Source organism: Rousettus aegyptiacus, unplaced genomic scaffold (assembly GCF_014176215.1).
Source record: "Rousettus aegyptiacus isolate mRouAeg1 unplaced genomic scaffold, mRouAeg1.p scaffold_m13_p_17, whole genome shotgun sequence".
In the NCBI taxonomy this organism is placed as follows: Eukaryota; Metazoa; Chordata; class Mammalia; order Chiroptera; family Pteropodidae; genus Rousettus; species Rousettus aegyptiacus.
In genome coordinates this window covers 5,456,536-5,478,744 of record NW_023416292.1, presented here as the reverse complement: position 1 = coordinate 5,478,744, position 22,209 = coordinate 5,456,536, and the positions used below count along the sequence as shown (strand labels likewise).

Below are 22,209 nucleotides of genomic sequence, written 5' to 3'. Positions count from 1 at the left end.
CACCTTTGTCTTCTAGTTTTCAGAGTTCCTTATGAGAAGTCAGTGTCATTCTTAGATGAGTGAGGCAATGTGATATGTTTCCCCCCCCCCCCTCACCCACCGGCTGCTTTTTCTTTTATCTTTTGTTTTCAAAAGTTTTACCATGATATGTTTAGTTTAGTGGAGGTTTATTGGTAAATTTTTAAAATTTATCCTGCTAGGGCCACTGAATTTCCTAAGCATGTAGGGTTGTTGTTTTGCATCAAATGTGAATAATTTTTGGCCAATATTTATTCAAGTAATTGTCTATACTGCTTTCTCCTCTCTTTCTGAAAATCCATTAACATGTAGGTTTGACTGCTTGCTACTCTTCTACAGGTCTGTAAGTCTCTCTCTTTTTAAAAATATTTTTCAAATCATGTTGGATACTGTTGTCCTCACTGTGGGTTCAGTAATGTATTCTCTGAGTTGTATGGTACGTTGTATATTCAATTTTATAAGAAATTGCCAAACTGTGTTCCAAAATGGTAGTAAAACTTTGCATTCTTAACAGCAATTTATGAGTTGCAATTGCTCCATATCTTTGCCAGTAATGGTATTGTTAGGTTTTTGTTTTTAGTTTTAGCCACTCTAATATTTGTTTAATTGTATATCACTGTGATTTTAAATTACATATATGTGATTACTAATGCTATTAGTAACTTTTCATGCACTTTTTTGCCCATTTAAAAAAAATGGGATGTCTTCTTATTGTTTTGAGTTCTTTACATAACTTTATATACTGTATATATTTTCTTTGCAAATATTTTCTCCCAGTCTATGACTCATTTTTTTTCATTCTTAAAAGTTTTTTATAAGAGCAGAGGTTTTGAGTTTTTAAGACATCCGATTTACTAATTTTTTTTTTTCTTTGAAGGATCATGCTTTTACGGTTGATTTAAGAAATCTTGGTCTAGGTCACAAATATTTTCTATGTTTTCTAGTAAAAGATTTTTATTTTCAGGTTTTATACTTAAGTCTGTGATGCTTTGAGTAAATGTATATGGTGCTAACATGGGTTAAGCTTTTTTTTTTGGATATAGATATCAAATTGTGCCTGTTCTTTACCCATTTTCTACTGAATTATTTGTACATTTGCAATGTAATCTACTACAAACATTTAAAAGGTGTGTTCTGGACTCTCTATTCTGTTCTATTTTTCTCTAGGGTTATCTTTTCACCAGAACCACATTATCTTGATTATATGCTTTATAGTGTTTTTTATAGTAAGTCTTGACATCGGGTAGAATAAGTCCTCTAATATTTTCAAAATTTTGACTATTATATCTTTCATATAAATTTTAGAATCAGTTTGTCAATTTATACAAAAAGTTCTATTGAGGTTTTATTGGGATTGTGCTGAAATTATAGATCAATTATGGAAAACTGACACCTTTACTATAATTCAATCTTCAAATCCACAACCACTTAATTTCTCTCCAGTAAGGTCTTCTTTAATTTCTTTTATAAGTTTTTAGTTGTTTTTACCATTTGAAATTTACATGTGTTATAAATTTATTTTTAAATATTACATGTAGTTTGAGCTGTTATAAATATTACTTTAAAAATTTCAATGTCTAATAGTTTACTGCTAGTATATAGACATACAATTGATTTCTGTACATTGATCTTATGTTTGCAACCTGGCTAAAACTTCAGTCTTTCCAATTTTCTACATATACAATCATATCATAATGACGATAGTCTACTTTACTTCTTTTTCTCCATAATGTATGCTTTTTTCTTTTTCTTGCCTTATTGTGCTGGGTAGAACAGCCAATACAATGCACTGAATACAGTGGTGAGAGTATCTTGTTTCTCCCTTAGGGGGAATAAATCAGTCATTTACCAAAAAGTAAAATGTTAGCTATGGGGTTTTTATAGGAGCCATTTATTAGGGACAGATAGTTCCATTCTTAGTTCACTGAAAAGTTTTATAATAAAAAGATGATGAATTCTGTCCAATGCTTTATTTTTCCCACATCTATTAAGATGGCCATGTATTTTTTTCTTCTTTATATAGGCTCCTGACACCGTAAATTATACTGATTAATTTTAAAATTTGAATTAACATTGTATTCATGGAATAAATTCCACTTGATTATGATGCATTCTTATTTTTATATATGACAGGGATTTGATTTGTTGACATTTTGTTAAGGAGTTTTGGCTCTATGTTCGTTATGAATATTATTTGTCATTTTCCTGAAATGTTGCTGTATGGTTTTGGTATCAGGACAATGTTGGCCCCATAAGATGAGGTGAGAAGAATACTGCCTATTGTATTTTCCTGAAGAGTTTGTGTAGAGTTGATATCATTTACTTCTGACATGTTTGGTAGATTTCCTTAGGGAGAAGTTCTCTTTGTGAGAAGACTTGTCAAATTTATAGGTATTAAGTTGTTCATGTTATTCTCTCATTATCCTTTAAATATTTGCAGGATATTTAGTGATGTTCTGTTTTTCAATCTTGATATTAGTAATTTATATTTTCTTTTCTTGTCAGATTGTTTATACATTAAAAAATTTTATTGATCTTTTCCAAGAACTATGTGCAGGTTTCACTGAGTTTCTCTACTTTTTTGTCCTTTCAATTTCATTGATTTCTACCTTTATTATTTCCTTTCGTTTCCTTGTTTGGGGGTACAATTTGCTCTTCTTTTTTAGTTTCATAAAATGGAAGCTTAAATTATTGAGTTGAAACATTTCCCCTTTTCTAACATAGGTACTTCATGCTATTAATACCCTACCTAAGCAATGTTTTGCTCTATCCTACAAATTTTAATATTTTGACATGTATTTTCATTTTTATTTAATTCAAAACACTTTCTAATTTTGCTTGTGACTTCTTTGATTTGTAGATTATTCGTTAGAAGTGTCTTGACTAATTTTCATATATTTGGGGAATTTCTAGATATCTTTTTGATTTCTACATTCATTCCTTTGTGAACAGATATGTACAGTAAATGATTTCAATTTTTTTAAAATTGTTTAAAGTTATCTTTTTGCCTAGAATATGTAATTAGAGAATGCTCCATTTGTACTTGACAAGAGTAATTATTTTGCTATTATTTGGTGGTTCTTCCTTTCAAGTCAAATACCCTCCAGTGCCTCCCTGTTTTAAGTCATGCTCTAATGCCTTAAACATTGTTTTTAAAGTATAGGCATATGTTGGAGATATTGCAGGTTCAGTATCAAACCACAGCAATAAAATGAGTATCGAAATAAAGCAAGGCATAATCTTTTTGCTGGTGAGGGTCTTGTGCTCAATTTTTAAAAACATAATATCTGTGAAATGCAATACAGCAAAGCATAATTAATTAAGGTATAACTGTATGTTTCATCTAGAGTTTATTAATCTTATTGGTGAGAGGGTTAGTCTGTCACAATTTACGCTACCATTTTCTGTAGCCAGAACTCTTAGACTTCTTGTAATACGAGATAAAACTCTATTTTAAGCCAATGTATGTTGAGTTTTGATACCTCGAAGCAAAAAAATACTAATTCATGCATCTATACAGTAATTCACAGTGCATAAATTAGAATCCAAGAATATGTGGGGTGAAGGGTGAAAAAGTCTACAGTTAGAACTATATTTGGTTCTATTTTACTCATATTACATGAGAAACCAATTTAATATGAGGAGTAAATATATATGGCTCTTTTGTTTACTAATTGGTAAAAGTATATACAAAGTGTTTCCAAACTACTTACAAATGAAGAAATGAATAGAAATATTATTACCTTTACACACAGGAGGGTCGCTACTCCATACGTTTCTCCCAGAACAAATTAGTTTGCTCTCTCCAATAAGAGAATATGGGTCTGATGCCCCTGAAGGATTACAGCTGTAAGTTACTACTTCATTATATTCAAATACATCCTTGTTAGCACCGGTATGTTTTCCATTTGCTATTTGTCCAGGTGGTTGACACAAAATCTCTTAAAAAGAGAGAAGATGATGACAGGAAAGGCAAAAGAAAAGGTAAAAGATTAAGACAGCATTAGTAATGGCCTTTGAACTGCCTTCAATAAATTCATTAACACATGATTTCTACAATGTAATTGTGAATCCAATATCCATTTAAAAGAAAGTTTCTATGAGCAAATGTATTATCTTTTTTCACTTTCATCCTTAAGACTGTACGGTGAATTATGCCAGAGACTACAAATGATATGTTAATGCAACTACCTGAATCTTGAAGTCTACCTTGAAGCCAGATGTTCGGGATAGTTGCATAATCTCTCCAAATACTGGAGATTTGCAAAAATGTAAAACAATGCCACGATTCTATTTATTTTGAAAGTTTTAATTTTGCATAAAAATACGCTGTATATATTAATATGTATTGTGCTTACTGTTCTTAATAATGAATGCATAATCATTTAAAAAATTTCTCATTTTTACTTCCAATATAATCAATATCAATAGACATATCCCACCTGAAGAGAAGCTTAATGGGGTTTTTGTTAATTTAAAAGTATAAAATGAGCCCAAAGCCAAAAAGTTTGAGAACTGCAGTTCAAAATTCTAAGTGGAGAATATACTTACTTTCACACTGTGGGGGAGTATCACTCCAATCCACATTATTTCCAGAAAGTTCACAATATAGAACTTTTGGTCCAACTAATTCATAACTAAATGAGAAAAGAAAACTTTTATTTACCAGTTAACATGATGCACATAATAATGAAGAAAAATTTTATATGGTTGTTTTCCAGCATTACCGTAGTTTAAAGGAGATGTCTCTTAAATGACCTATAATGAAAGTATTAACTAAATCTGCAATTTAATGATATATATAGCTTTTGCATTTGAGCACACATTGACCTAGAGCGAAATACATAAATAAATCTGTCCTGCCTACAGGTGTTTGCTATCTCAGGCAGTCATACTCCATATTTACTTTGCCTTTGCTCATGTCATTCTGCTCAGTTAGGATAATGGCTGAGTAGAGAGATCAGGCCCTAGAGTTTACCTGGCCACATTCGAGTCCCAGCTCCAAGACTGACTTGCTATTTGAGCTTGGGCAAGTCTCTTACTGCTTCTCTAGCACCATTTCTTCAACTAAAAAGGGGATAATAGTGTATATCTTGCACGATTGTTTTGATTATTAGATGAGTTAGCATCTGCCACACAGTGAGTGCTAGGTAAGTTTTAGGGCTTATGAATTTTCTTCAGATCAGAATTATCCTCCTAGGAGTAGCTCAGAAAGACTCCTACTCAATGAAATCTATGATGATTTACATTTACAGTACTCTCTCCTCCTTCTAGCTCTCCTTAAAATGATCATGAATAAGTCTATTTCTTTCATACTTCTCATTTACTATTTTGCTTTGACACCTCTCTGTATCTATTGTCCTTTTCAATAAGGCTACAGATTCTTTAAAAAGAGTGTATGTCTTAACCTCTTGGTACTCCTCAAAGTGCCTAGCAGATTCTGACTCTGGACCAGATATTTTTACTTAAGTAAAAAGTCAGCTAAACTGCCTGTAGGTACTTCCAGCTGACTTTTCCTCCAAGGTTCACTCATTGATTACATATTACATTGTATTAGTAGAGTATTCCAGGATGACGGCAAGGTAGGAAGCACCAAGAATCTGTCTCCCTACAAAGACAATAACTGCAGTGCTAGAATCTGTATAATGTAACCATTTTGGAAGTCTGGGGTCTCTTAAGACTTGCAATTTCCAGGTGGAAGACTTGGACAGGGAAATTGCAATAAAACATCATTAACTTTCAGCTCTTAACATAATGGCAGCTGCCCACCCCACTCTCCCAGCAGGCAGTTGTGCACGTGTTCCTGGAGCAGCTCATAAACAGCCTGTGGGAGCCAGGGATGAAAAAAAGAGGGCTGTCCTCACAAATATCCGGGACCAGTACTCTTATCACTAACTGCTGCTTCTGATCATAGAAAAGCAGACGAAAGGGGGGCAGCCATTATTGTCACATGTCTCTGACCCCTTGCGAGCTCACTCCTTGTATACTGAAGTCACTTCCCAGGGCTTTAAAGATCCAATGTCCTTTGCAGCCCTCTTCGTTTTTTTTTCTTTTCTTTTTCCCCTTTCAAGAGACAGACATTAAAATCAGGACTTCCAAAAACAACTGCATATGTGGGCACAATTAGAGTGAATGCGCATGCCCAGACAAGGGCTCGGAAAAGACTTAAGACGACCTTCAGTTTGCACATCAGGCTGATCCTCAGACCCTTCGACAAACATAAAACCAGAAATAACTGGAGAAAACAACAATCCCTGAGAAGGAGAATCTGATTTCCAGAGTTATCCCATCATTAGATTCAAATGTCTAGTTCAAGAAAAAAAAATCACAAAGTATACAAAGAAACAGGAAAGTTTGGCCCATTAAAAGGAAAAAAATCAATGAACAGAAATTATCCCTGGAGAAGACATGATGCTAGATTTAATACATAAAGACTTTAAAATAACTATTTTAAAGATGCTCAAAGAACTAAAGAAGAAATGTAGAAAAATCAAGAAAACAATGTGTGAGCACAAAGTAAATACCAATTAGGAGCTAGAAAAGCTAAAAAAAAAACCAAAAAGAAAACTGGAGGTGAAAGTAAAATAACTTAAATGAAAAATTCACTAGTGAAACTAAAGGCAGTTTTTAGAAGGCAGAAGATAGAGTTGGTGAACTTTAAGAAAGAACAATGGAAATATTAAGTTTGAAGAATAGAAAGAAAAAAGACTGAAGAAAAGTCGACAGAGCCTAGGGGACCTGTGGGACCTGTGGGACCTGTGAGACACCAATAAGCAGCTCGATATATGTATTGTGGGACTCTCAGAAGACAGAGAGATGAGACAGAGTATATTTGAAGAAATAATAGCTGAAAATGTCCCAAACTTGATGAACTATATGAATGTAAATGTTCAAGAAACTCCAAGTAGGACGAACTCAAGAGACCCACAGTAAGACCCATAATGACTGAACTTTCAAAAGGCAGCAACAGAGAGAACCTTAAAAGCTGCAAGAAGTGAGCCATCATGTACAAAGGATCCTGAATAAGATTATAACAGCAGATTTCTCAACAAAAACTTGGAAGCCGGAAGACAGTGGACTAATAGGCTCAGAGTGCTAAGAGAAAAAACTGACAACTAAATTCCCCTATCCAGCAAAACTATGCTTCAAAAGTGAGGGAGATACTAAGACTTTTCCAGTAATAAAAGCCGAGGAGTTTTTTACAACTAAACCTCACCCGAAAAAAATGCTGAAGGGAGTCCTGAAACGTGAAATTAAAGGACACTAGAAGGTAACCCCAAGGCATATAGATAAATAAACATTTCACTGAAGGTATATACGTGGGCAATTTTTAAAGCTGTTAGTATTGTTACAATGGTTTTTACTGATAATTTTTGTTTTCCATGTGACTTAAGAGACTAATCTTTTAAAAGAAAATAAATGCATTACTGTAGAAGCTAGTATTACAATTATTAGTGTAGAGGCTAGTATGACATCGGCAATCTAAAGGGGTGGGGCCAGAGTTATAAAGGAGCAGGTTTCATAACTTACTGAAGTTAGCATAAATTCAAATTGGAGTATTAAAAATCTACGATTTTAAATATAATTTACATGATAACCACAAACAAAAACTCTATAAAAATAGACACTAAAGTATATGAAAAAGGAATTGAAGCATTTCACTATAAAATCAATCAGGAAGGAAGCTGAAAATAGCTATAAGGAGTGTAGAAAAGTAACAAACAGGAAAAGGAAAAAAAAAACAGTCCTTCCTGCTAATAATTATTTTAAAGTTAAAATAATATGCTCTCCAATCCAAAGACTGACATTGGAAGAATGGATAAAAATAAATGATCCAACTATATGCTGTCTAAAAGAGACGCATTTGCGATACAAAGACACAAACTGGAAGTGAAAAAAATGGAAAAATATATTCCAAGCAAATAATAACCATAAGAGAGCAGAGGTGGCGACACTGATATAAAACAGCCTTAAAATAAAAAAGGTGCAAGACCAAAGAAGGACATTATATATTTAATAGTCAATATTAAATTCAATATTGCAAGAAGATAGAACAATTATAAACATTTATGCACCTATTTTGATGATCCATCAAAATAAATGAAGCAAAAACTGACAGAACTGAAGGGAGAAATAAGCATCTCTACAGACTTCAATATCCCACTCATAATAATGGATAGAACAACTAGACAGAAGGTAAATAAATAAAAGAGGACCTTGACACACAATATACAAACTAGATCACACAGACACAAAACACTCTCCCCAAAAACAGAATACACATTATCAGGTACACATGAAACATTTTCCAGGATAGGCTATATTTTAGGTGAAACTTAATCAGAGAAACTAACGTTGTTAATAATTTATAATTTATAAATATCACCATTTCTAAATCGATGGTTCAGTTTTATACTTGGATATTATTGTCTTTTTTCACTTTCATCCTTAAGAGTGTACAGTGAAAGTTTCCGATGGTTTCAGATTGTTTGATAATGTAATTGAATAAAACCAGAGGCCTTCCTCTAAGCCAGATAGAGAAGAAATCAGAAAAAATGTAAAACAAAGCTACTATTCTCACTATTTGTTTTGGAAATATTTGATTTTTATGAAAAAATATGTTGTATTTGTTAACATGTATCGAGCTTAATGTTCTTAAAAATAAATTAATAAATAATTATTTTAAGAATGTCTCTGTTTTAATTGCAATATAAAGAATATCGTTAGTCCTAACTCACTTGAAGAAAAGCTCTATGAGCTCTTTATACTTTAAAGGCATAGAGGGGTCCCCAGGCCAAAAAGTTTGAGAACTGCTACTCTAAATTCTAAAGGAAAATATACTTACTTTCACACTGTGGAGGAGTATCACTCCAATCCACAGTATTTCCAGAAAGTTCACAATATAGAATTTTTGTTCCAAGTAAGAAATAACTAAATGAGAAAATAATTACTGTTTTCTTATCAGTTACCAACACACACATAATAATGAAGACAAAATATATATGGTGATTTTTCTGTACTACAGTAGTCTCAAGGAGAAGTTTCTTACGCAACACATATATTAAAAATGCTAACGGAATCTGCAATTTAATGAAATGAAGAGACGTTTCATTTGTACACGCAATGGCCTAGAGGAAAACATCTAAGTAAATCTGTCGCGCTTGTCAGTCAGGCATTTGCTGTCTCCGGCTGTCACATCACACATGCACTTCTTTCTCTTTGCTGGTGTCATTCTACCCAGTACGGACAACAGCTGAGGAGAGAGGTCAGGCCGTAGAGCTCACCTGACTGGATTCCAGTTCCAACTCCACGACTGTCTTATTATTACAGCTTGGGCATGTTACTTACTGTTTCTCTTTCTCAGTTTTCCCATCTATGAAAAGGGGATAATAGTATAAGCCTCGTGGGGTTGTTCTGAGTATTCGATGAGTTAGCATGTGGAACATGGTGAATGCTAGAAAACTTTCAGGTCTTATTAATATTTTTCAGAATATCCTTCTAAGAGTGGCTCAGGAAAACTCCTACTCGATAAAATCTCTGATGATTTACATTCGCAGTACTCTCTTCTCCTCTGGACTCTCATTGTAATGAACAAGAATAAATCTACTTCTTTGGTACTTCTCATTTACTACTTTCCTTTAACAGCTCTCAGTATATATTGTGCTTCTCAATAACACCACGACTTTTTGAGGAGAGTCTCTGTCTTAAAAGACTTTTTGGTACTCCTCCACGTGTGTAACAAACTCTCTCTTTATAATCATTGATTGGATACTTTCTCTTATTAAACTACAAAATAATCAGTGAAACTGCCTATGATTGCTGCCAGCTGACTTCTCTCCAAGGCTCACTCATTGATTCTGTACCATAATGTATTAGGAGAGGATTCTGGATGGCAGGATAGGAAATACCGAAAATGTGTCTCTCTGCCTAGACAACAATTGCAGTGCTAGAATCTCTCTATGTAACTGTTCTGGAACTCTGGAGCCTGCTGAAGACTTGCAACTTCCAGGGACAGACTTGGATGGGTACATTGCACTAATCTTGGTCAGTTTCAGCTCTTAGCACAGTGACAGCCACCAAGTCCACTCCCAGAGCAAGCAGCTGTGTGTGTCTTCCTGTAGCAGCTTATAATCAGTTCCAGGGAGTAAGGTGGGGAAAAAAGGACTTTGTCTTCTAATATTGGAGATCCGTGCTCTTATCACTGATTGCTGCTTCTGGTCACAGAGAAGCAGACAAAGAGTCGGGCAGCCATTGCTGTTACATGTCTCCGCACTTCTGCAAGTCTCGTTCTTGCAGACTGAGGTGATTTCTAGGGGAATTGAAGAACTAGTAACTATTGTTCTCTCATTGAATTTTCACTGTATTCCCTTTTGGGAGCCATACATTAAACACTGGGACATTCAAAAACAACTGTATATGTGAAATAAATTAGAGAGTGACTGCACATGCCCTGAGGAAGGCTCAGAAAAGATCTGAGAAGACCTTCAGATACATGTCAGGTTGATTTTCAGCACAGAGACATGCTTCAACAATCAAAAAAAAAAAAAATACAAACAATAAAATAAAAAAAACAAACAGTAGGAAAGGGTGATGATAGAGTCCTGGAGTTACCATGTTATTAGATTCAAATGTCCAGTTCAACCAAAAAATTACAATGTATACAAAGACATAGGAAAGTTTGGTTGATTAATGAAAAAAAAAAAATTAACAAAAATTATCCCTGAAAAAGAATTAAGGGACTACATACCAGACAAAGACTTTAAAATAGCCATTGAAATTGTGTGTACATTGTGTGCAAGCACTCTTAGTAGCTAACCTGCAATTTCTGATTCCACAGTCTTTGTTTCCTTCATGAGTCTGTTGAGCAACAGATGCAGACTTTGTGATCATCCTGACAAGCAAGACCATCGCTCTCAAGGTTGAACCCAGGGACACAACTGAGAACGTCAGTGCCTTACTCCAAGACAAGGAGGGTATCCCTCCTGACCAACAGCATCTGATGTTTCTGTTCAGACATCTGGAGAAAGGCCACACTCTGTCAGACTTCAACTTCCAGAAATAATCCACCTTGCACTTGTCACCTTGGCCATAGGGTGACATCAATGAGCCTTTCCTCTATCAGCTCCCCAGGAATACATCTGCCACAAGATGTGCCAAAGGTGTTTTGCTAGCTGCATCTCCATGTTGTCAAGAACTGTAGGAAGAAATGCAACTGCACCAACAATCTGCGACTGAGAGGAAGTTAAAAAGAGGCCTTTCCACTGGCTTCTCCATTGTCTATAGGAACGCCTCCTGCCGAGGCCCCATATCCCTGGGATTTCAAAAAAATCAGAAAAAAAATACAACACTGTCTTAAGGAGGCTCAAAACACTAAAAGAAATGTAAAAACTTAAGAAATCAATGTGTAAACAAAATGGAAATATAAGTTAGGAGAAACTCTAAAAAAAAATAAAAAAAGAATTCTAGAGTCAAAAGTACTATAACTAAAAAGAAACATTCACTAGGGGAATTCAAGGCAGTTTTAGGCAGGCAAAAGGAAGAATCAGCAAACTTAAAACTAGGAAAATGGAAATTATTGAGTCTGAAAAACAGAGAAAAAGGATTGAAGTGAACGGAGCCTAAGCGATTTGTGGGACACCAATAAGCAGACCAGTATAGTCTATACACTGTGGACTCTCAGAAGGAGAAGATAAAGAGAAAGGGGCAGAGAAAATCTTTGAAGAAATTGGCTGAAGACTTCCCAAATATGATGAAAGAAATGAATCTTAGTACCCCAACAGATCACTCACAAACTGCAAGTAAAATGAACTCAAATAGACCCACACTCAAACACATAATAATCAAACTTTCAAAAGCCAGTGACAAAGAATCTTAAAAGTTGCAAGAGAGAGGCAAATCATCATGTACAAGGGATCCTATATAAGATTATCAGCAGATTTGTCATCTGAAACTTAGAGGCCAGAAGACAGTGAACTGATACACTCTAAGTGATAAAAGAAAATCCTCTCTACAGCAAAACTGTGCTTCAAAATGAGAGAGAAATTAATGGAACGTATTACCACTAGACCTTCACTGCAAAATATGCCCAAGGGAGCTCTGACAGGTGAAATTAAAGGATACTAGAGAGTAACCTGAAGCTTTATGGATGAATAAACATCTCACTAAAGATACACACATGGGCATGGGCAGTTATGAAAGCTAGTACTATTATATCAATGGTTTGAAAATGCATTTTTATTTTCTATGTGATTTAAAAGACATCGTATAAAATAGTGTAGAAGCCAGTATTACAATTATTATTGTAGAAGCTAGAATGACATTAACAATCCAGCAGGGTGGGGATGTACCTGATAAGGATCTGTTTTGTAATTTATTGACGTTAAACTGGTACAAATTAAAATTGGAGTGTTAAAACTATAGAACCTTAAATGTAATCCCTATTGGAACCACAGACACAATTACTATAGAATCTACACAAAAGGAAATGGAAAACAATTCCAACATTTCATCACCAAAAATAACAGGAATAGATGCCATACACAAAAGAGTTGCAAAAGCTTTAAGGCAAATAGAAAACAAATAGCTCAATGACGCTTTTGTCAGTAATTACTTAAAATGAACTCAGCTCTACAATCAAAAGCAGATATTGGCAGAATAGATAAAAACAAAAGATCCAACTATATGCTATCTACAAGAGATTGGAAGTCATAAATAAGTCGAAAGGAAGAGGATGGCAAAAGATATTTTGTGCAAATTGTAACCAAAGGAGACTGGGGTAGCTACTCTAATTTAAACAAAATAGATGTTAAATCGAGAAAGGATACAAAAGACATGGAGTACAATATATTTTAATAAGTTTTTCATACTGCAAGAAGATACAAAGATTATAAATAGTTATTTAGCTCATGACAGACATTCAAAAGATATGAAGCAAAAACTGACAGAATTGAAGGGAGAATGCTCATTTCTCGTAATAGGCATTTCTCCAATAATAGCAGGAGACTTCAAGTCTGCACTCACAGGACCGGGTCCAGAGGCATGCAGTCTAAACCATGGTCAGCAGGAATAGATGGAGAAGGCAAAAGTGTCCCTCGTCCTGTGTCTGACAGGGCTCGTTTATAGTTTGGAGAAGAAAGATGTACGTTATTTTGAAAGAATTCACACTGGCTATAGGTAAGGGGTGGCAGAAGAAGGATAAGTAGAGCTAGTTCACAAATAGGTCCACAGTCTGTAAGGAAGAAGTGTTTGTTGCTTTCAAATTGTTTGTTGGCAACAGTTTGAAAAGTTCATGTGTAAGCAGGATGCGGTGGAATCTGGAGGTTAGCTCTCCATGTTAGATAAGAGCTGTAATATCTTTAAGAGCTCTTACCTAACACAAGGCTAAAATAGGACTGGACATTGATCTGAAGTTTCAACATATATTCAGGAAAGTGAGAAGACTGACATTAGTTTCAGTCCTTCACTTTCTTAACTGATTAACTCCCTGTCTCGTCTTTTCACCCTCTGGCCTTAGGTAAAATAATTCAGGACATCACAGAATTTTTTCTTATCAAACTTAGAAATCAGTATCAAAAGAAAACTAGAAAATCCCGCAAACTGTGAAAATTAAACAAACACATACTTTTCAACAGCCAATGAATCAAAGAAGAAATCACAGGGGAAATAGAAAATACTTTGAGATGGCTATAAACACAATAAAAAACATGTGAAATCAAGACTAAAATTTCACAACTTAAGGAATTAGAAAAAGAAGAAGTATACCCAAAAATCACAGAAGAGAGTAAATAATAAAGGATATATAAAAATCGTGAAGAGAAAAATAATGATTAATAAAACTAAAGTAGGCTTTTCGAAAAGATCAACTAAATTGATGAAACTTTAGCAAGATAAATCAAGAAAAAAGATGACTCAAATACTAAAATAAAAAATGAAAGTGGGGTCATAATATCAATTCTATAGAAATATAAAAATTTATATGACTACTATGAACAATTTGATGTCAACAATTAGATAACCTAGATAAAATGGGCAATTTCCTAGAAACACAAAACTGACCAAGACTAAATGATAAGGAAATAAGAAATATAGGTAGACCCATGGCTAGTAAAAAGAAAGTAATCAAACATTTCCCAATAAAGAGAAGTCCTGGACTTAATAGATTTACTAGTGAAAACTACTACACATTAAAAAAAAAAAAAAATACCGATCTTTCTCAAACTTTTCCAAAAAGTCGAAGAAGAGATCTGTGAGACCAGCATTAACATGATACCAAAGCCAGACAAAACAGTACAAAAAAAAGTTATGGACAGACTAATATCCCTCATGCACCTTGATGCAAAATCCACAACAAAATACGTGAAAACAGAATTCAGCAGGAGTATATACCATCACCAAGATATATTTATTTCTGAAGTGCAAGGGAAACTCAACATACAAAAATTGATCAATGTAATATGCCACAGGAACAGAGTGTAGCAAAAAACAAAACAAAACATACATGATCATCTCAATTGATGCAGAAAAAGAATTTGACAAAACTCAACAGTTTTTAATAATACTCAACAAACTAGAACAGAAGGAAGTAAATAGTAAGATAGTAAATACCATACATGAAAAACTCATAGCAAGCATCATACTCTATGGTGAAAAGCTAAAAGCTTTTCTTCTAAGTCAGGAACAATGAATGGATGCCTGCTTTTCCTACTTGTATTCGACATGGTACTGAAAATCTAACTAGAGCAATTAGACAAATAATAGAAATAAGAGCATCCAAATTTGAATTAAATGTGTAAAAAATTAAGGATTACACACACACACACCCTGAGAGAACTAATAAATGAATTCAGTAAAGTAGCAGGATACAAAGTTAATATAAAAATCAGTGGCTTTTTTATTCTGTTGTACATTTACCCTCAAAGTGCACATTTGTCATAAATTCCCAATATGCTGAATATGTAGTATTAAAAGAGCTCTATTGGAAAAAGGCTACTATTAAGTGTTCGGTACCTCTTTTTGAGGTGCTTTACTCCTTTGTAGAAATCTCAAAAATAAGCTTTCCACTAAGATATCTTGATCCACATGAAGGCATAGATAGGGTAACCAGTTGACACCTGACAGAGATATCTTGATATAAGAACACCTTTGCCTGGCAATTCTACCTCCCATTTCTATAAGCCGTCCTTCAACCCTGAGAGCTGGCCATTTTAATAGGGTGCATTCTGTTGTTAGAGATGAATTCACCATGATTACTGCATTTGTAATGTTTACACTAGGCTTGTTATCGCATTTCATATTATACAATTCTATTTTCTTTTAATTTAAATTCCTTTCTATTCATTACACATATTTTAAGCCTCCATGAAAAACTAAAGAGTTGATAGGCTGTAAGTACAAGTTGTCACAGAGAAAGCGAGATGAAATCCACATTATGAGAATGCTTAAGAGGAGAAACAAAGCAAAAATGGAAGTTGTTAACATTTACCTTATTCCTCTAAGGAGCCACTTACTTACCCCTCATTACAAATATAGTGAGCCTGTGAACCAAACTTGTAACTTCCATTTACATAGGCTACTTGGCCATTTGCAGGTTCTCCTAGCTGTGGACATAATTTTCCTAAAAGAAAAAATTCAAATGTGTTATTTTATACCAATTTCAAAACAACTTTAAATGAAAATCAAAATTCTACATTGCTCTATTAAATTCATGGAACTTTTTCTTTAACTATTAAAAGGCAAAACTTAAAATTCACATTTACCAAGACAACCAACTGCCAAATAAAAGATTTCCTGGAGATTTTTAAAGCCTTAAAAAAACATTACTATCTAAAATCTATATTCCAATGAGGAAACCATCATTGCAGTAGTAAAATATGAACCCTAAAATGTGAGAAAATCTCTAGAGCAATAAAAAGAAAAGTTCTGTTTACTTACTTGTACAAGCCTCCTGGAGGGGTGTCCATGTGTTATCAGGCTGACAAACAGCACTGGTGGGAAGAGCAGGTATAATAAGTGTATATCCTGGGCGACACTTAAATTCTATTTGCTCCCCGGGAAGATAATTGTCTTTAGAAACACCTTTGAGCATCATAGATTCATATCTTGGTAGTACATCACAAGCATCTGGACATAACAGAACCAAAATGTGAAAATAAAGTATTTTCTCATTTTTACCATCCAAGGACTATGGCCTGGCAGTAGGTAGGTAGTACAGAATAAATGGAAATACCCTAGGCAAGATTTTAAATGACTTCCCTGCTTTTTTATGCAAGTGTCCACAGCAGTGGAGGATGTGCTGTGCTTGCTTTAAATGACATAATGCTAGATTTGGCTGTTGTTGAATAAGGTGAATATTCACTCAGTAGTAAACTGAAGAGACAACAGCAATATTTTTAGTTGTAAAATATATTTATAGGTATGCATCCTGCCCTGTTTTTTCTAAATTCCTTTCACATTCAATTCTTCCCTAAGACGACTTCCATAGTACATAGCACTCTACCCAGAGTATTCTTCTACAGTCTGAAACACAAAGTGGCGATGACTTGCCACTTCAGGCTCAGTCTTCTCTCAGAAGGCAAGCTCTTGGAGGCCAGGGATCATATGCCTTCCTTTTCTACTACACTGTATACCCAGAGAGTGTTCAAGGAATGCTATGACAGGAGGTGATTACTACAGAAATGTTGTGGATTTCACAGATCAAAATAAATGTAAGCCAAAGTATTTCAAAAGATGACTTCATTTCATATCATTGAAATGAGCATTTTATAAGTGGCTAGACATCATTTAAAATCAAACTTTACTACTTCGAATAGCCTTACAAGAAAAGAAATATGCTTTCTTGACATTATTTTAAATACACTGTTTATTGTTAAACAATGCGGGAGTTTGGTTCACCGTGTATAACTTTTGAGTTCCCCAAAAGTTAAGTAGAGTCTTCCCTCTGTATCCATGTGGGAATGGCTCCAAGACTCCTCAAGAACACGAAAATGCATGGATGCTCATAACTTATATAAAGCAGTGTAGAACAATACATACAGAGGCCTTCTGCATTGTCAGATTCCCAACTACAGATGGAAAATACTGCTGGTTATGTCTACAGATGTGAAACCCAGGACATGGCAGAAAGTATATTTATAGAAAAAAAAATACACTTATGCAAACAGTGTAGTTCAGATCTGTGTTGTTCAAGGATCAACTGTAATTTAATCTTTCCGTGATCAATGGATCACTCATGACTTTGGAAGTTAGGTTCCTTGAGGCTGCTGTTTGGGCTGCCTATCCAATATATTCCTACTATGTTGCTATACTTTTAGAATCTTTACTTCTCATTTTTTGGAGGGGGTTGTTTCTCTCCTTAGAATAGTGTCATTTCTACTTAAGCAGTTCCTCTTCTTTTTAATTACCTGTGGCCTAAAAGACCTAACAAATCTATTAGAACTATTATGTAAAATAATGCAATGGAGAAACATCACGTGAAGTCCTAAAGGGCTAAAAGAATGCAGACGTCTCTCCGACAAGGTTAAGAACCTAAGAAGGAAGGAGATAAGTTTATTATTTTGATCCCTGAGGAACCTTCCTGTCTTACTCCCTGGATTGGTCTTATGTCAGGTTGACAGACTGGTCAAAAGAACTCTAAACAAGTAAAATTTTACTCTTACTTCATATCATATTCTAAATTCTGAAATTTTCTCTATATACACAGTTTTACATTTTATTTCCACCATGACCTGAAATCCACCTACTGGCAAAATGTTTACATTTCCACTGTACTGACCTCGATATCTGAATGTTCCTCAATCAACTGCCTAAAACAAAACAAAAGCAAAAAGCCAACCAAAATCTCTAGTAATTAAAAGCATTGTCTAAAAAGAATATTAGTATGGAGGTGAGTTTTATTAATAACATTACATTTATATTACCGTTATTGAATACCCTGAACCAGTCTCACTTTCAACAGGAAAACAAATGTAAGCTAGAAATGCTATATATTTCCGTTTGGATACAAATGGGTAGCAAGCAACCTTCTAGAATTTCCTGGAACCATCAAGATAGAAATTAAGTAACAGCAAATCTGCGATTAAATTACTGAAGTATCCTTTGTTTTATGTATTCCATCTCGGTAACTATCTTGAACGTGCATGAAGAAGACAGAATTCCTAATATGACTTTCACGTGTAGTGTTCTGTATGGAAATAGAAATGTCAATTCGATGGTTTAATCTATTCAAAAAATATGAAGCATTTCTTCCCAGTAATATGCACTGTGAAAGACATGCTTTCACCATGTGCAGAGTTTAAAATCTGGTTTGGCAACCAGTTGATTACAAGGTTTATATTCTATAATAATGGAGTCCAATATCACACTTTTAATAAGCAAATTTCTTCTCTTGCTCAGAACACTAAATTTTTTCCCTATAGCGATGTTAAAACTAAACATTCCCAGATCCAGAAAAACAACACCTTGACTTAGATTTTTAGAGAGTTTACAATGTAATTATTATTAGGTTACAAAACTATATTTGCCCAGATTGATGCCTTCGGAAAAACCACGGTCTCTGACCAAAACTAGAACCTCGATAAAGGCCGACCATCCTGTTCCTTCTTTTACTGTCTACACAACGTAATTTTAAATTTTCTTTGCTTCCCAAAATGCACTCTGGCATCTACACCTGTCAGTTTTATTTCTCACTTCCTCATTTCTAGGCCTAGAAAACTCGTTTAAATGACTTTCAAAGTCATTGAATGGTCTCCTTTTTCCACGAATCCTAACACTTTCTTCCTCAGTAATTTTAGTTACCCTGTCTACAACATCTGGGCTATTGGTTACTCTCAAACTTCGCTCCTTTCTGCCCGAAGAGCTCCCTCTCCTTGGTTTTCAGGACAGTGTCACCACCTGGGGTTTCAGCTTGTCCTGTGGCTGCTCTTCCATCTCTGCCTGAGTGGATGATGTGATGTCCCTAATGAGTCATTCCAGGAACTCTTATTTTACTCTGAAGATCTCCTGGGTGGGTAGGTATACTCCTATGACTCCACCACCTCTGAGAAGAGCTGCTTCCCAAGTCCCTCTCCATGGCAGACCTCTAGCTGGGGTGTCGAGACTGTATATTCAATTGCCACCCCACACGGCTCCCCTTGGAAAGTGTCACACTATCTTGAATTACATAATGAAGCCAGAGTGTGTGCTCTTTTGATTCTTCACACTCACACATACCCAGCAAACTAGTTTCCACAACTAAAATGCCTGTTCCATCCCTGTAGTTTAGTCGTTTACTTCTAATCAGAGCCAGTATTTCTTATCTGCAGTGTGGTAAGAGTTTCTGAATAGGTGTTCTCCCCTACCTTGCCCACCATTTATTCGTTTTCCACATTACTACCATAGTAATATTGATATGACAGTGACCACGGACCCTCCTAGTTAGATACTTTTCAGCGGTTCCCCAATGCCTGCAAGATAATGTCTACGGCTTCTTAACATGGCTAACAGACTTTTAAGATGTCACTATCAGAATCCTCCTCACTTTTGCACACAATTCTCAAGCCACACTCAATTCCTTCAGTAAATTACTTAAATTGCTTTAGCCCTGTAGGCCTCTATGCATCATTTCACTTCGGTTTTGGCCAGAGACCCTGCCATTCTTCCCACGCACTCATTCTTCAGTTTCATCTTAGATGACAATTCTTCCTTGAGGCTCTTGACGACTCTCACTGAAAATACTGGGTTGATGTCATCGGAATACCCCAGTTGACTTATTTCATAGAACTCTTCATACTGTGATTGTTTATTATTTATACTCCCTATGAGACTCTCATTTTCTTGAGAACCATATCCTACTCATCACTACCTCTCTAGTTCCTAGTGTTGGAGCTGAATGGGGATTGTTATCAGTTCTATACACTCTTGAGATCAAATTTCAAATTCTTTACTATTTAGCCAACTGGTTCTGGAGATATTTGCAAATTGTATATTTTCCCTATAGTTTTTTAGCCTGTATTACAATTTTTTTCATTGGTTTATAGATATTTCCCTTTATCAGAATTTAAATTTCTTTCATGTCAAACTATCTATGCTTAGTTTACTATGCACCCATTCTTCATAACTGCTATTTTAACATTATCAAAGGTGGACTGAAGGCTAGCTCAGTTTCGGTAGAAACAGCATAGTTCCAAAAGGAATAGGTCTGAAGGCCATCGTAGTTCGAGTGGAACAGCCTGGTTTCAAAAGAGTCAGGCCAAAGTGTGAAGCATGTCCCTGAAGGCTAAACAAGGCCTTAACCAGAAAGGGAAGAAGCCTTAAATTAGATCTGGAGGAAACTCCTTTGATAAAGGCTAACTTCTCATGGTTCAGTGATAGTTCTTATTTAAATGGCGAACGTTGTGCAGGTATGCCGTATCGGCACCCTTTGATGTAGCTGAAGCAGCAACGTTGACTTTGGCTACTATGGCCTAACAAGCTCAGAGGGAACTGCACCGTAGCCAAGGGCAAACAGCTGACATTCTTACTGGTAGTAGATATGCTTTCCGAGCAGTTTATGATTTTGGAATGTTGTGGAAACAACATGGCTTCCTTACTTCCAGCTGAAATAAAATTTAAAATGGCCCATATGTTTAGGAATTACTGGATATTATACTTTTATATGCTGCTTTAGCTATTATTAAGATCCTAGGACATCCTAAATTTGACTCTCTGGAAGCTTAAGGGAAATCACCTTGCTGACACTTCCGCAAGGAATGCTGTCTATAAAGGAGTCAACGGCAGTAGAACCACTGGCATGGCCCAAAGAGATAGTCCACCAAATGATAACTGAGAAAAACTGGCTAGAGAAGCCCAATGATTTCCTTTTCGTAGCAAGATTAGAAATACAATTGTTGGTTTGATAAAAAGAACAAGCTCTGTCTGGTTCAGGCCACATAACCCAGTCCTACCAGAGACTCTAAATTCCCACTTCTGACTACTGTACATGCATTAAACCACTGGTTCATGTACAAAGTGATAGGATTTATGAATCGGTATTGGTGGGGAAATATTAGGAAGGCCAGAGAAAGTGCCTATACCTCACTTGTCCAAAGTACAACCCAGGAAAGTTTGCCTATCCCCACTACTCCTGGACATTTGAAGTTGCCTAAAGGACCATTTGTGGTCTAGCAAATAGATTTCATACAGCTCCCCTATCTCCTCCCTCTTCTGTGCCTAAAGCCCTTTTGGAAAAGATTATCTCCACCTAGAGAACCCCTCCAAACCCACATTGGGAGTAAAATTTACCCATTTCACCAGTCAGGTGCTTTGACAACTGTGTGCTACATGGCCTGTTCTATAACACTTTCACTGTGCTGACCACCCTCAAGCCTCAGATTTAGTTGAATACACAAATGGCATTAAGATAGTTCACAAAAACTGCAGACTGTCTAAATGCCTTGGCCAAAAGCATTGCTGTCGGCCCTTCTAAATCTTAGACCCATCTCCTTTGGAACTCATAAAATCTCAGCCTTTGAGAAAGTCAGAGGGCGACCAACGCACCTGGCCCTTGCCTCTTCTGATCCATAGCTGATAAACAGAGGTAAATACTTCAATATAGTAAAGGCCTAAGCTCTTCTATCAAAATTAGCCATGTGCTGGCAGAGTAATCTTATTAGTGTACTCCAGGGAGATGAAGACCTTAAGCAACACGCTTCGCAGCCTGGACACTACACCTATTGGAAAAGACTCCTCTGGAAAGACTCTCTTCAACCTCGTTAGAAAGGCCCCTATCGGATCCCGCTGACCAACCCTTGGGCCACCACGCTACAGGCAAGAGACTCTCGGATTCATGTGACATATCTAAAGAAAGTACCTAACCTCGATGGGACCTGCACACTACCTGGTGATCTGAAGGTGAAGATTTCCCAAAACTGAAGCAGAGGACATCTGATGAGACTGCTTTCCCAAGATGTTCGGACCAGGCCAATTAGAAGGGTTAAAATTCACAAGAGTCTCTGTTTCATTTAGACTATTAACTGATTCTGAATTCTTATACAATTCATAGTCTCCCAATCTGCAACCTCAAGCTGTATTAGTGATAAGACATTTTGTTCCAAACAGTTTCTTTTGAGAAAACAATACTGTTTAATTGCTTCATGTTTTATTCCTGTATTGTGTCTTCCCAAATCTCTTGTTTAATTCTTTCAGTTCTGAGTATGCCTTTGCCGGATTCACTATTCT

The 22,209-nt window shown here is 35.5% G+C and overlaps 1 protein-coding gene across 1 annotated transcript in view; it reads right to left on the bottom strand.

Moving 5' to 3' along the window:
• Positions 1-22,209, bottom strand: part of LOC107513504 (membrane cofactor protein) — a 120,279-nt gene that overhangs the window by 24,684 nt on the left and 73,386 nt on the right. Inside the window, exons 7-10 of the mRNA XM_036234461.1 lie at positions 15,949-16,137; positions 15,529-15,631; positions 4,570-4,655; positions 3,762-3,959 (exon numbers count right to left, since the gene is read on the bottom strand). Coding sequence (XP_036090354.1) covers positions 3,762-3,959; positions 4,570-4,655; positions 15,529-15,631; positions 15,949-16,137 — 576 coding nt within the window. The remainder of the gene's footprint in view (positions 1-3,761; positions 3,960-4,569; positions 4,656-15,528; positions 15,632-15,948; positions 16,138-22,209) is intronic.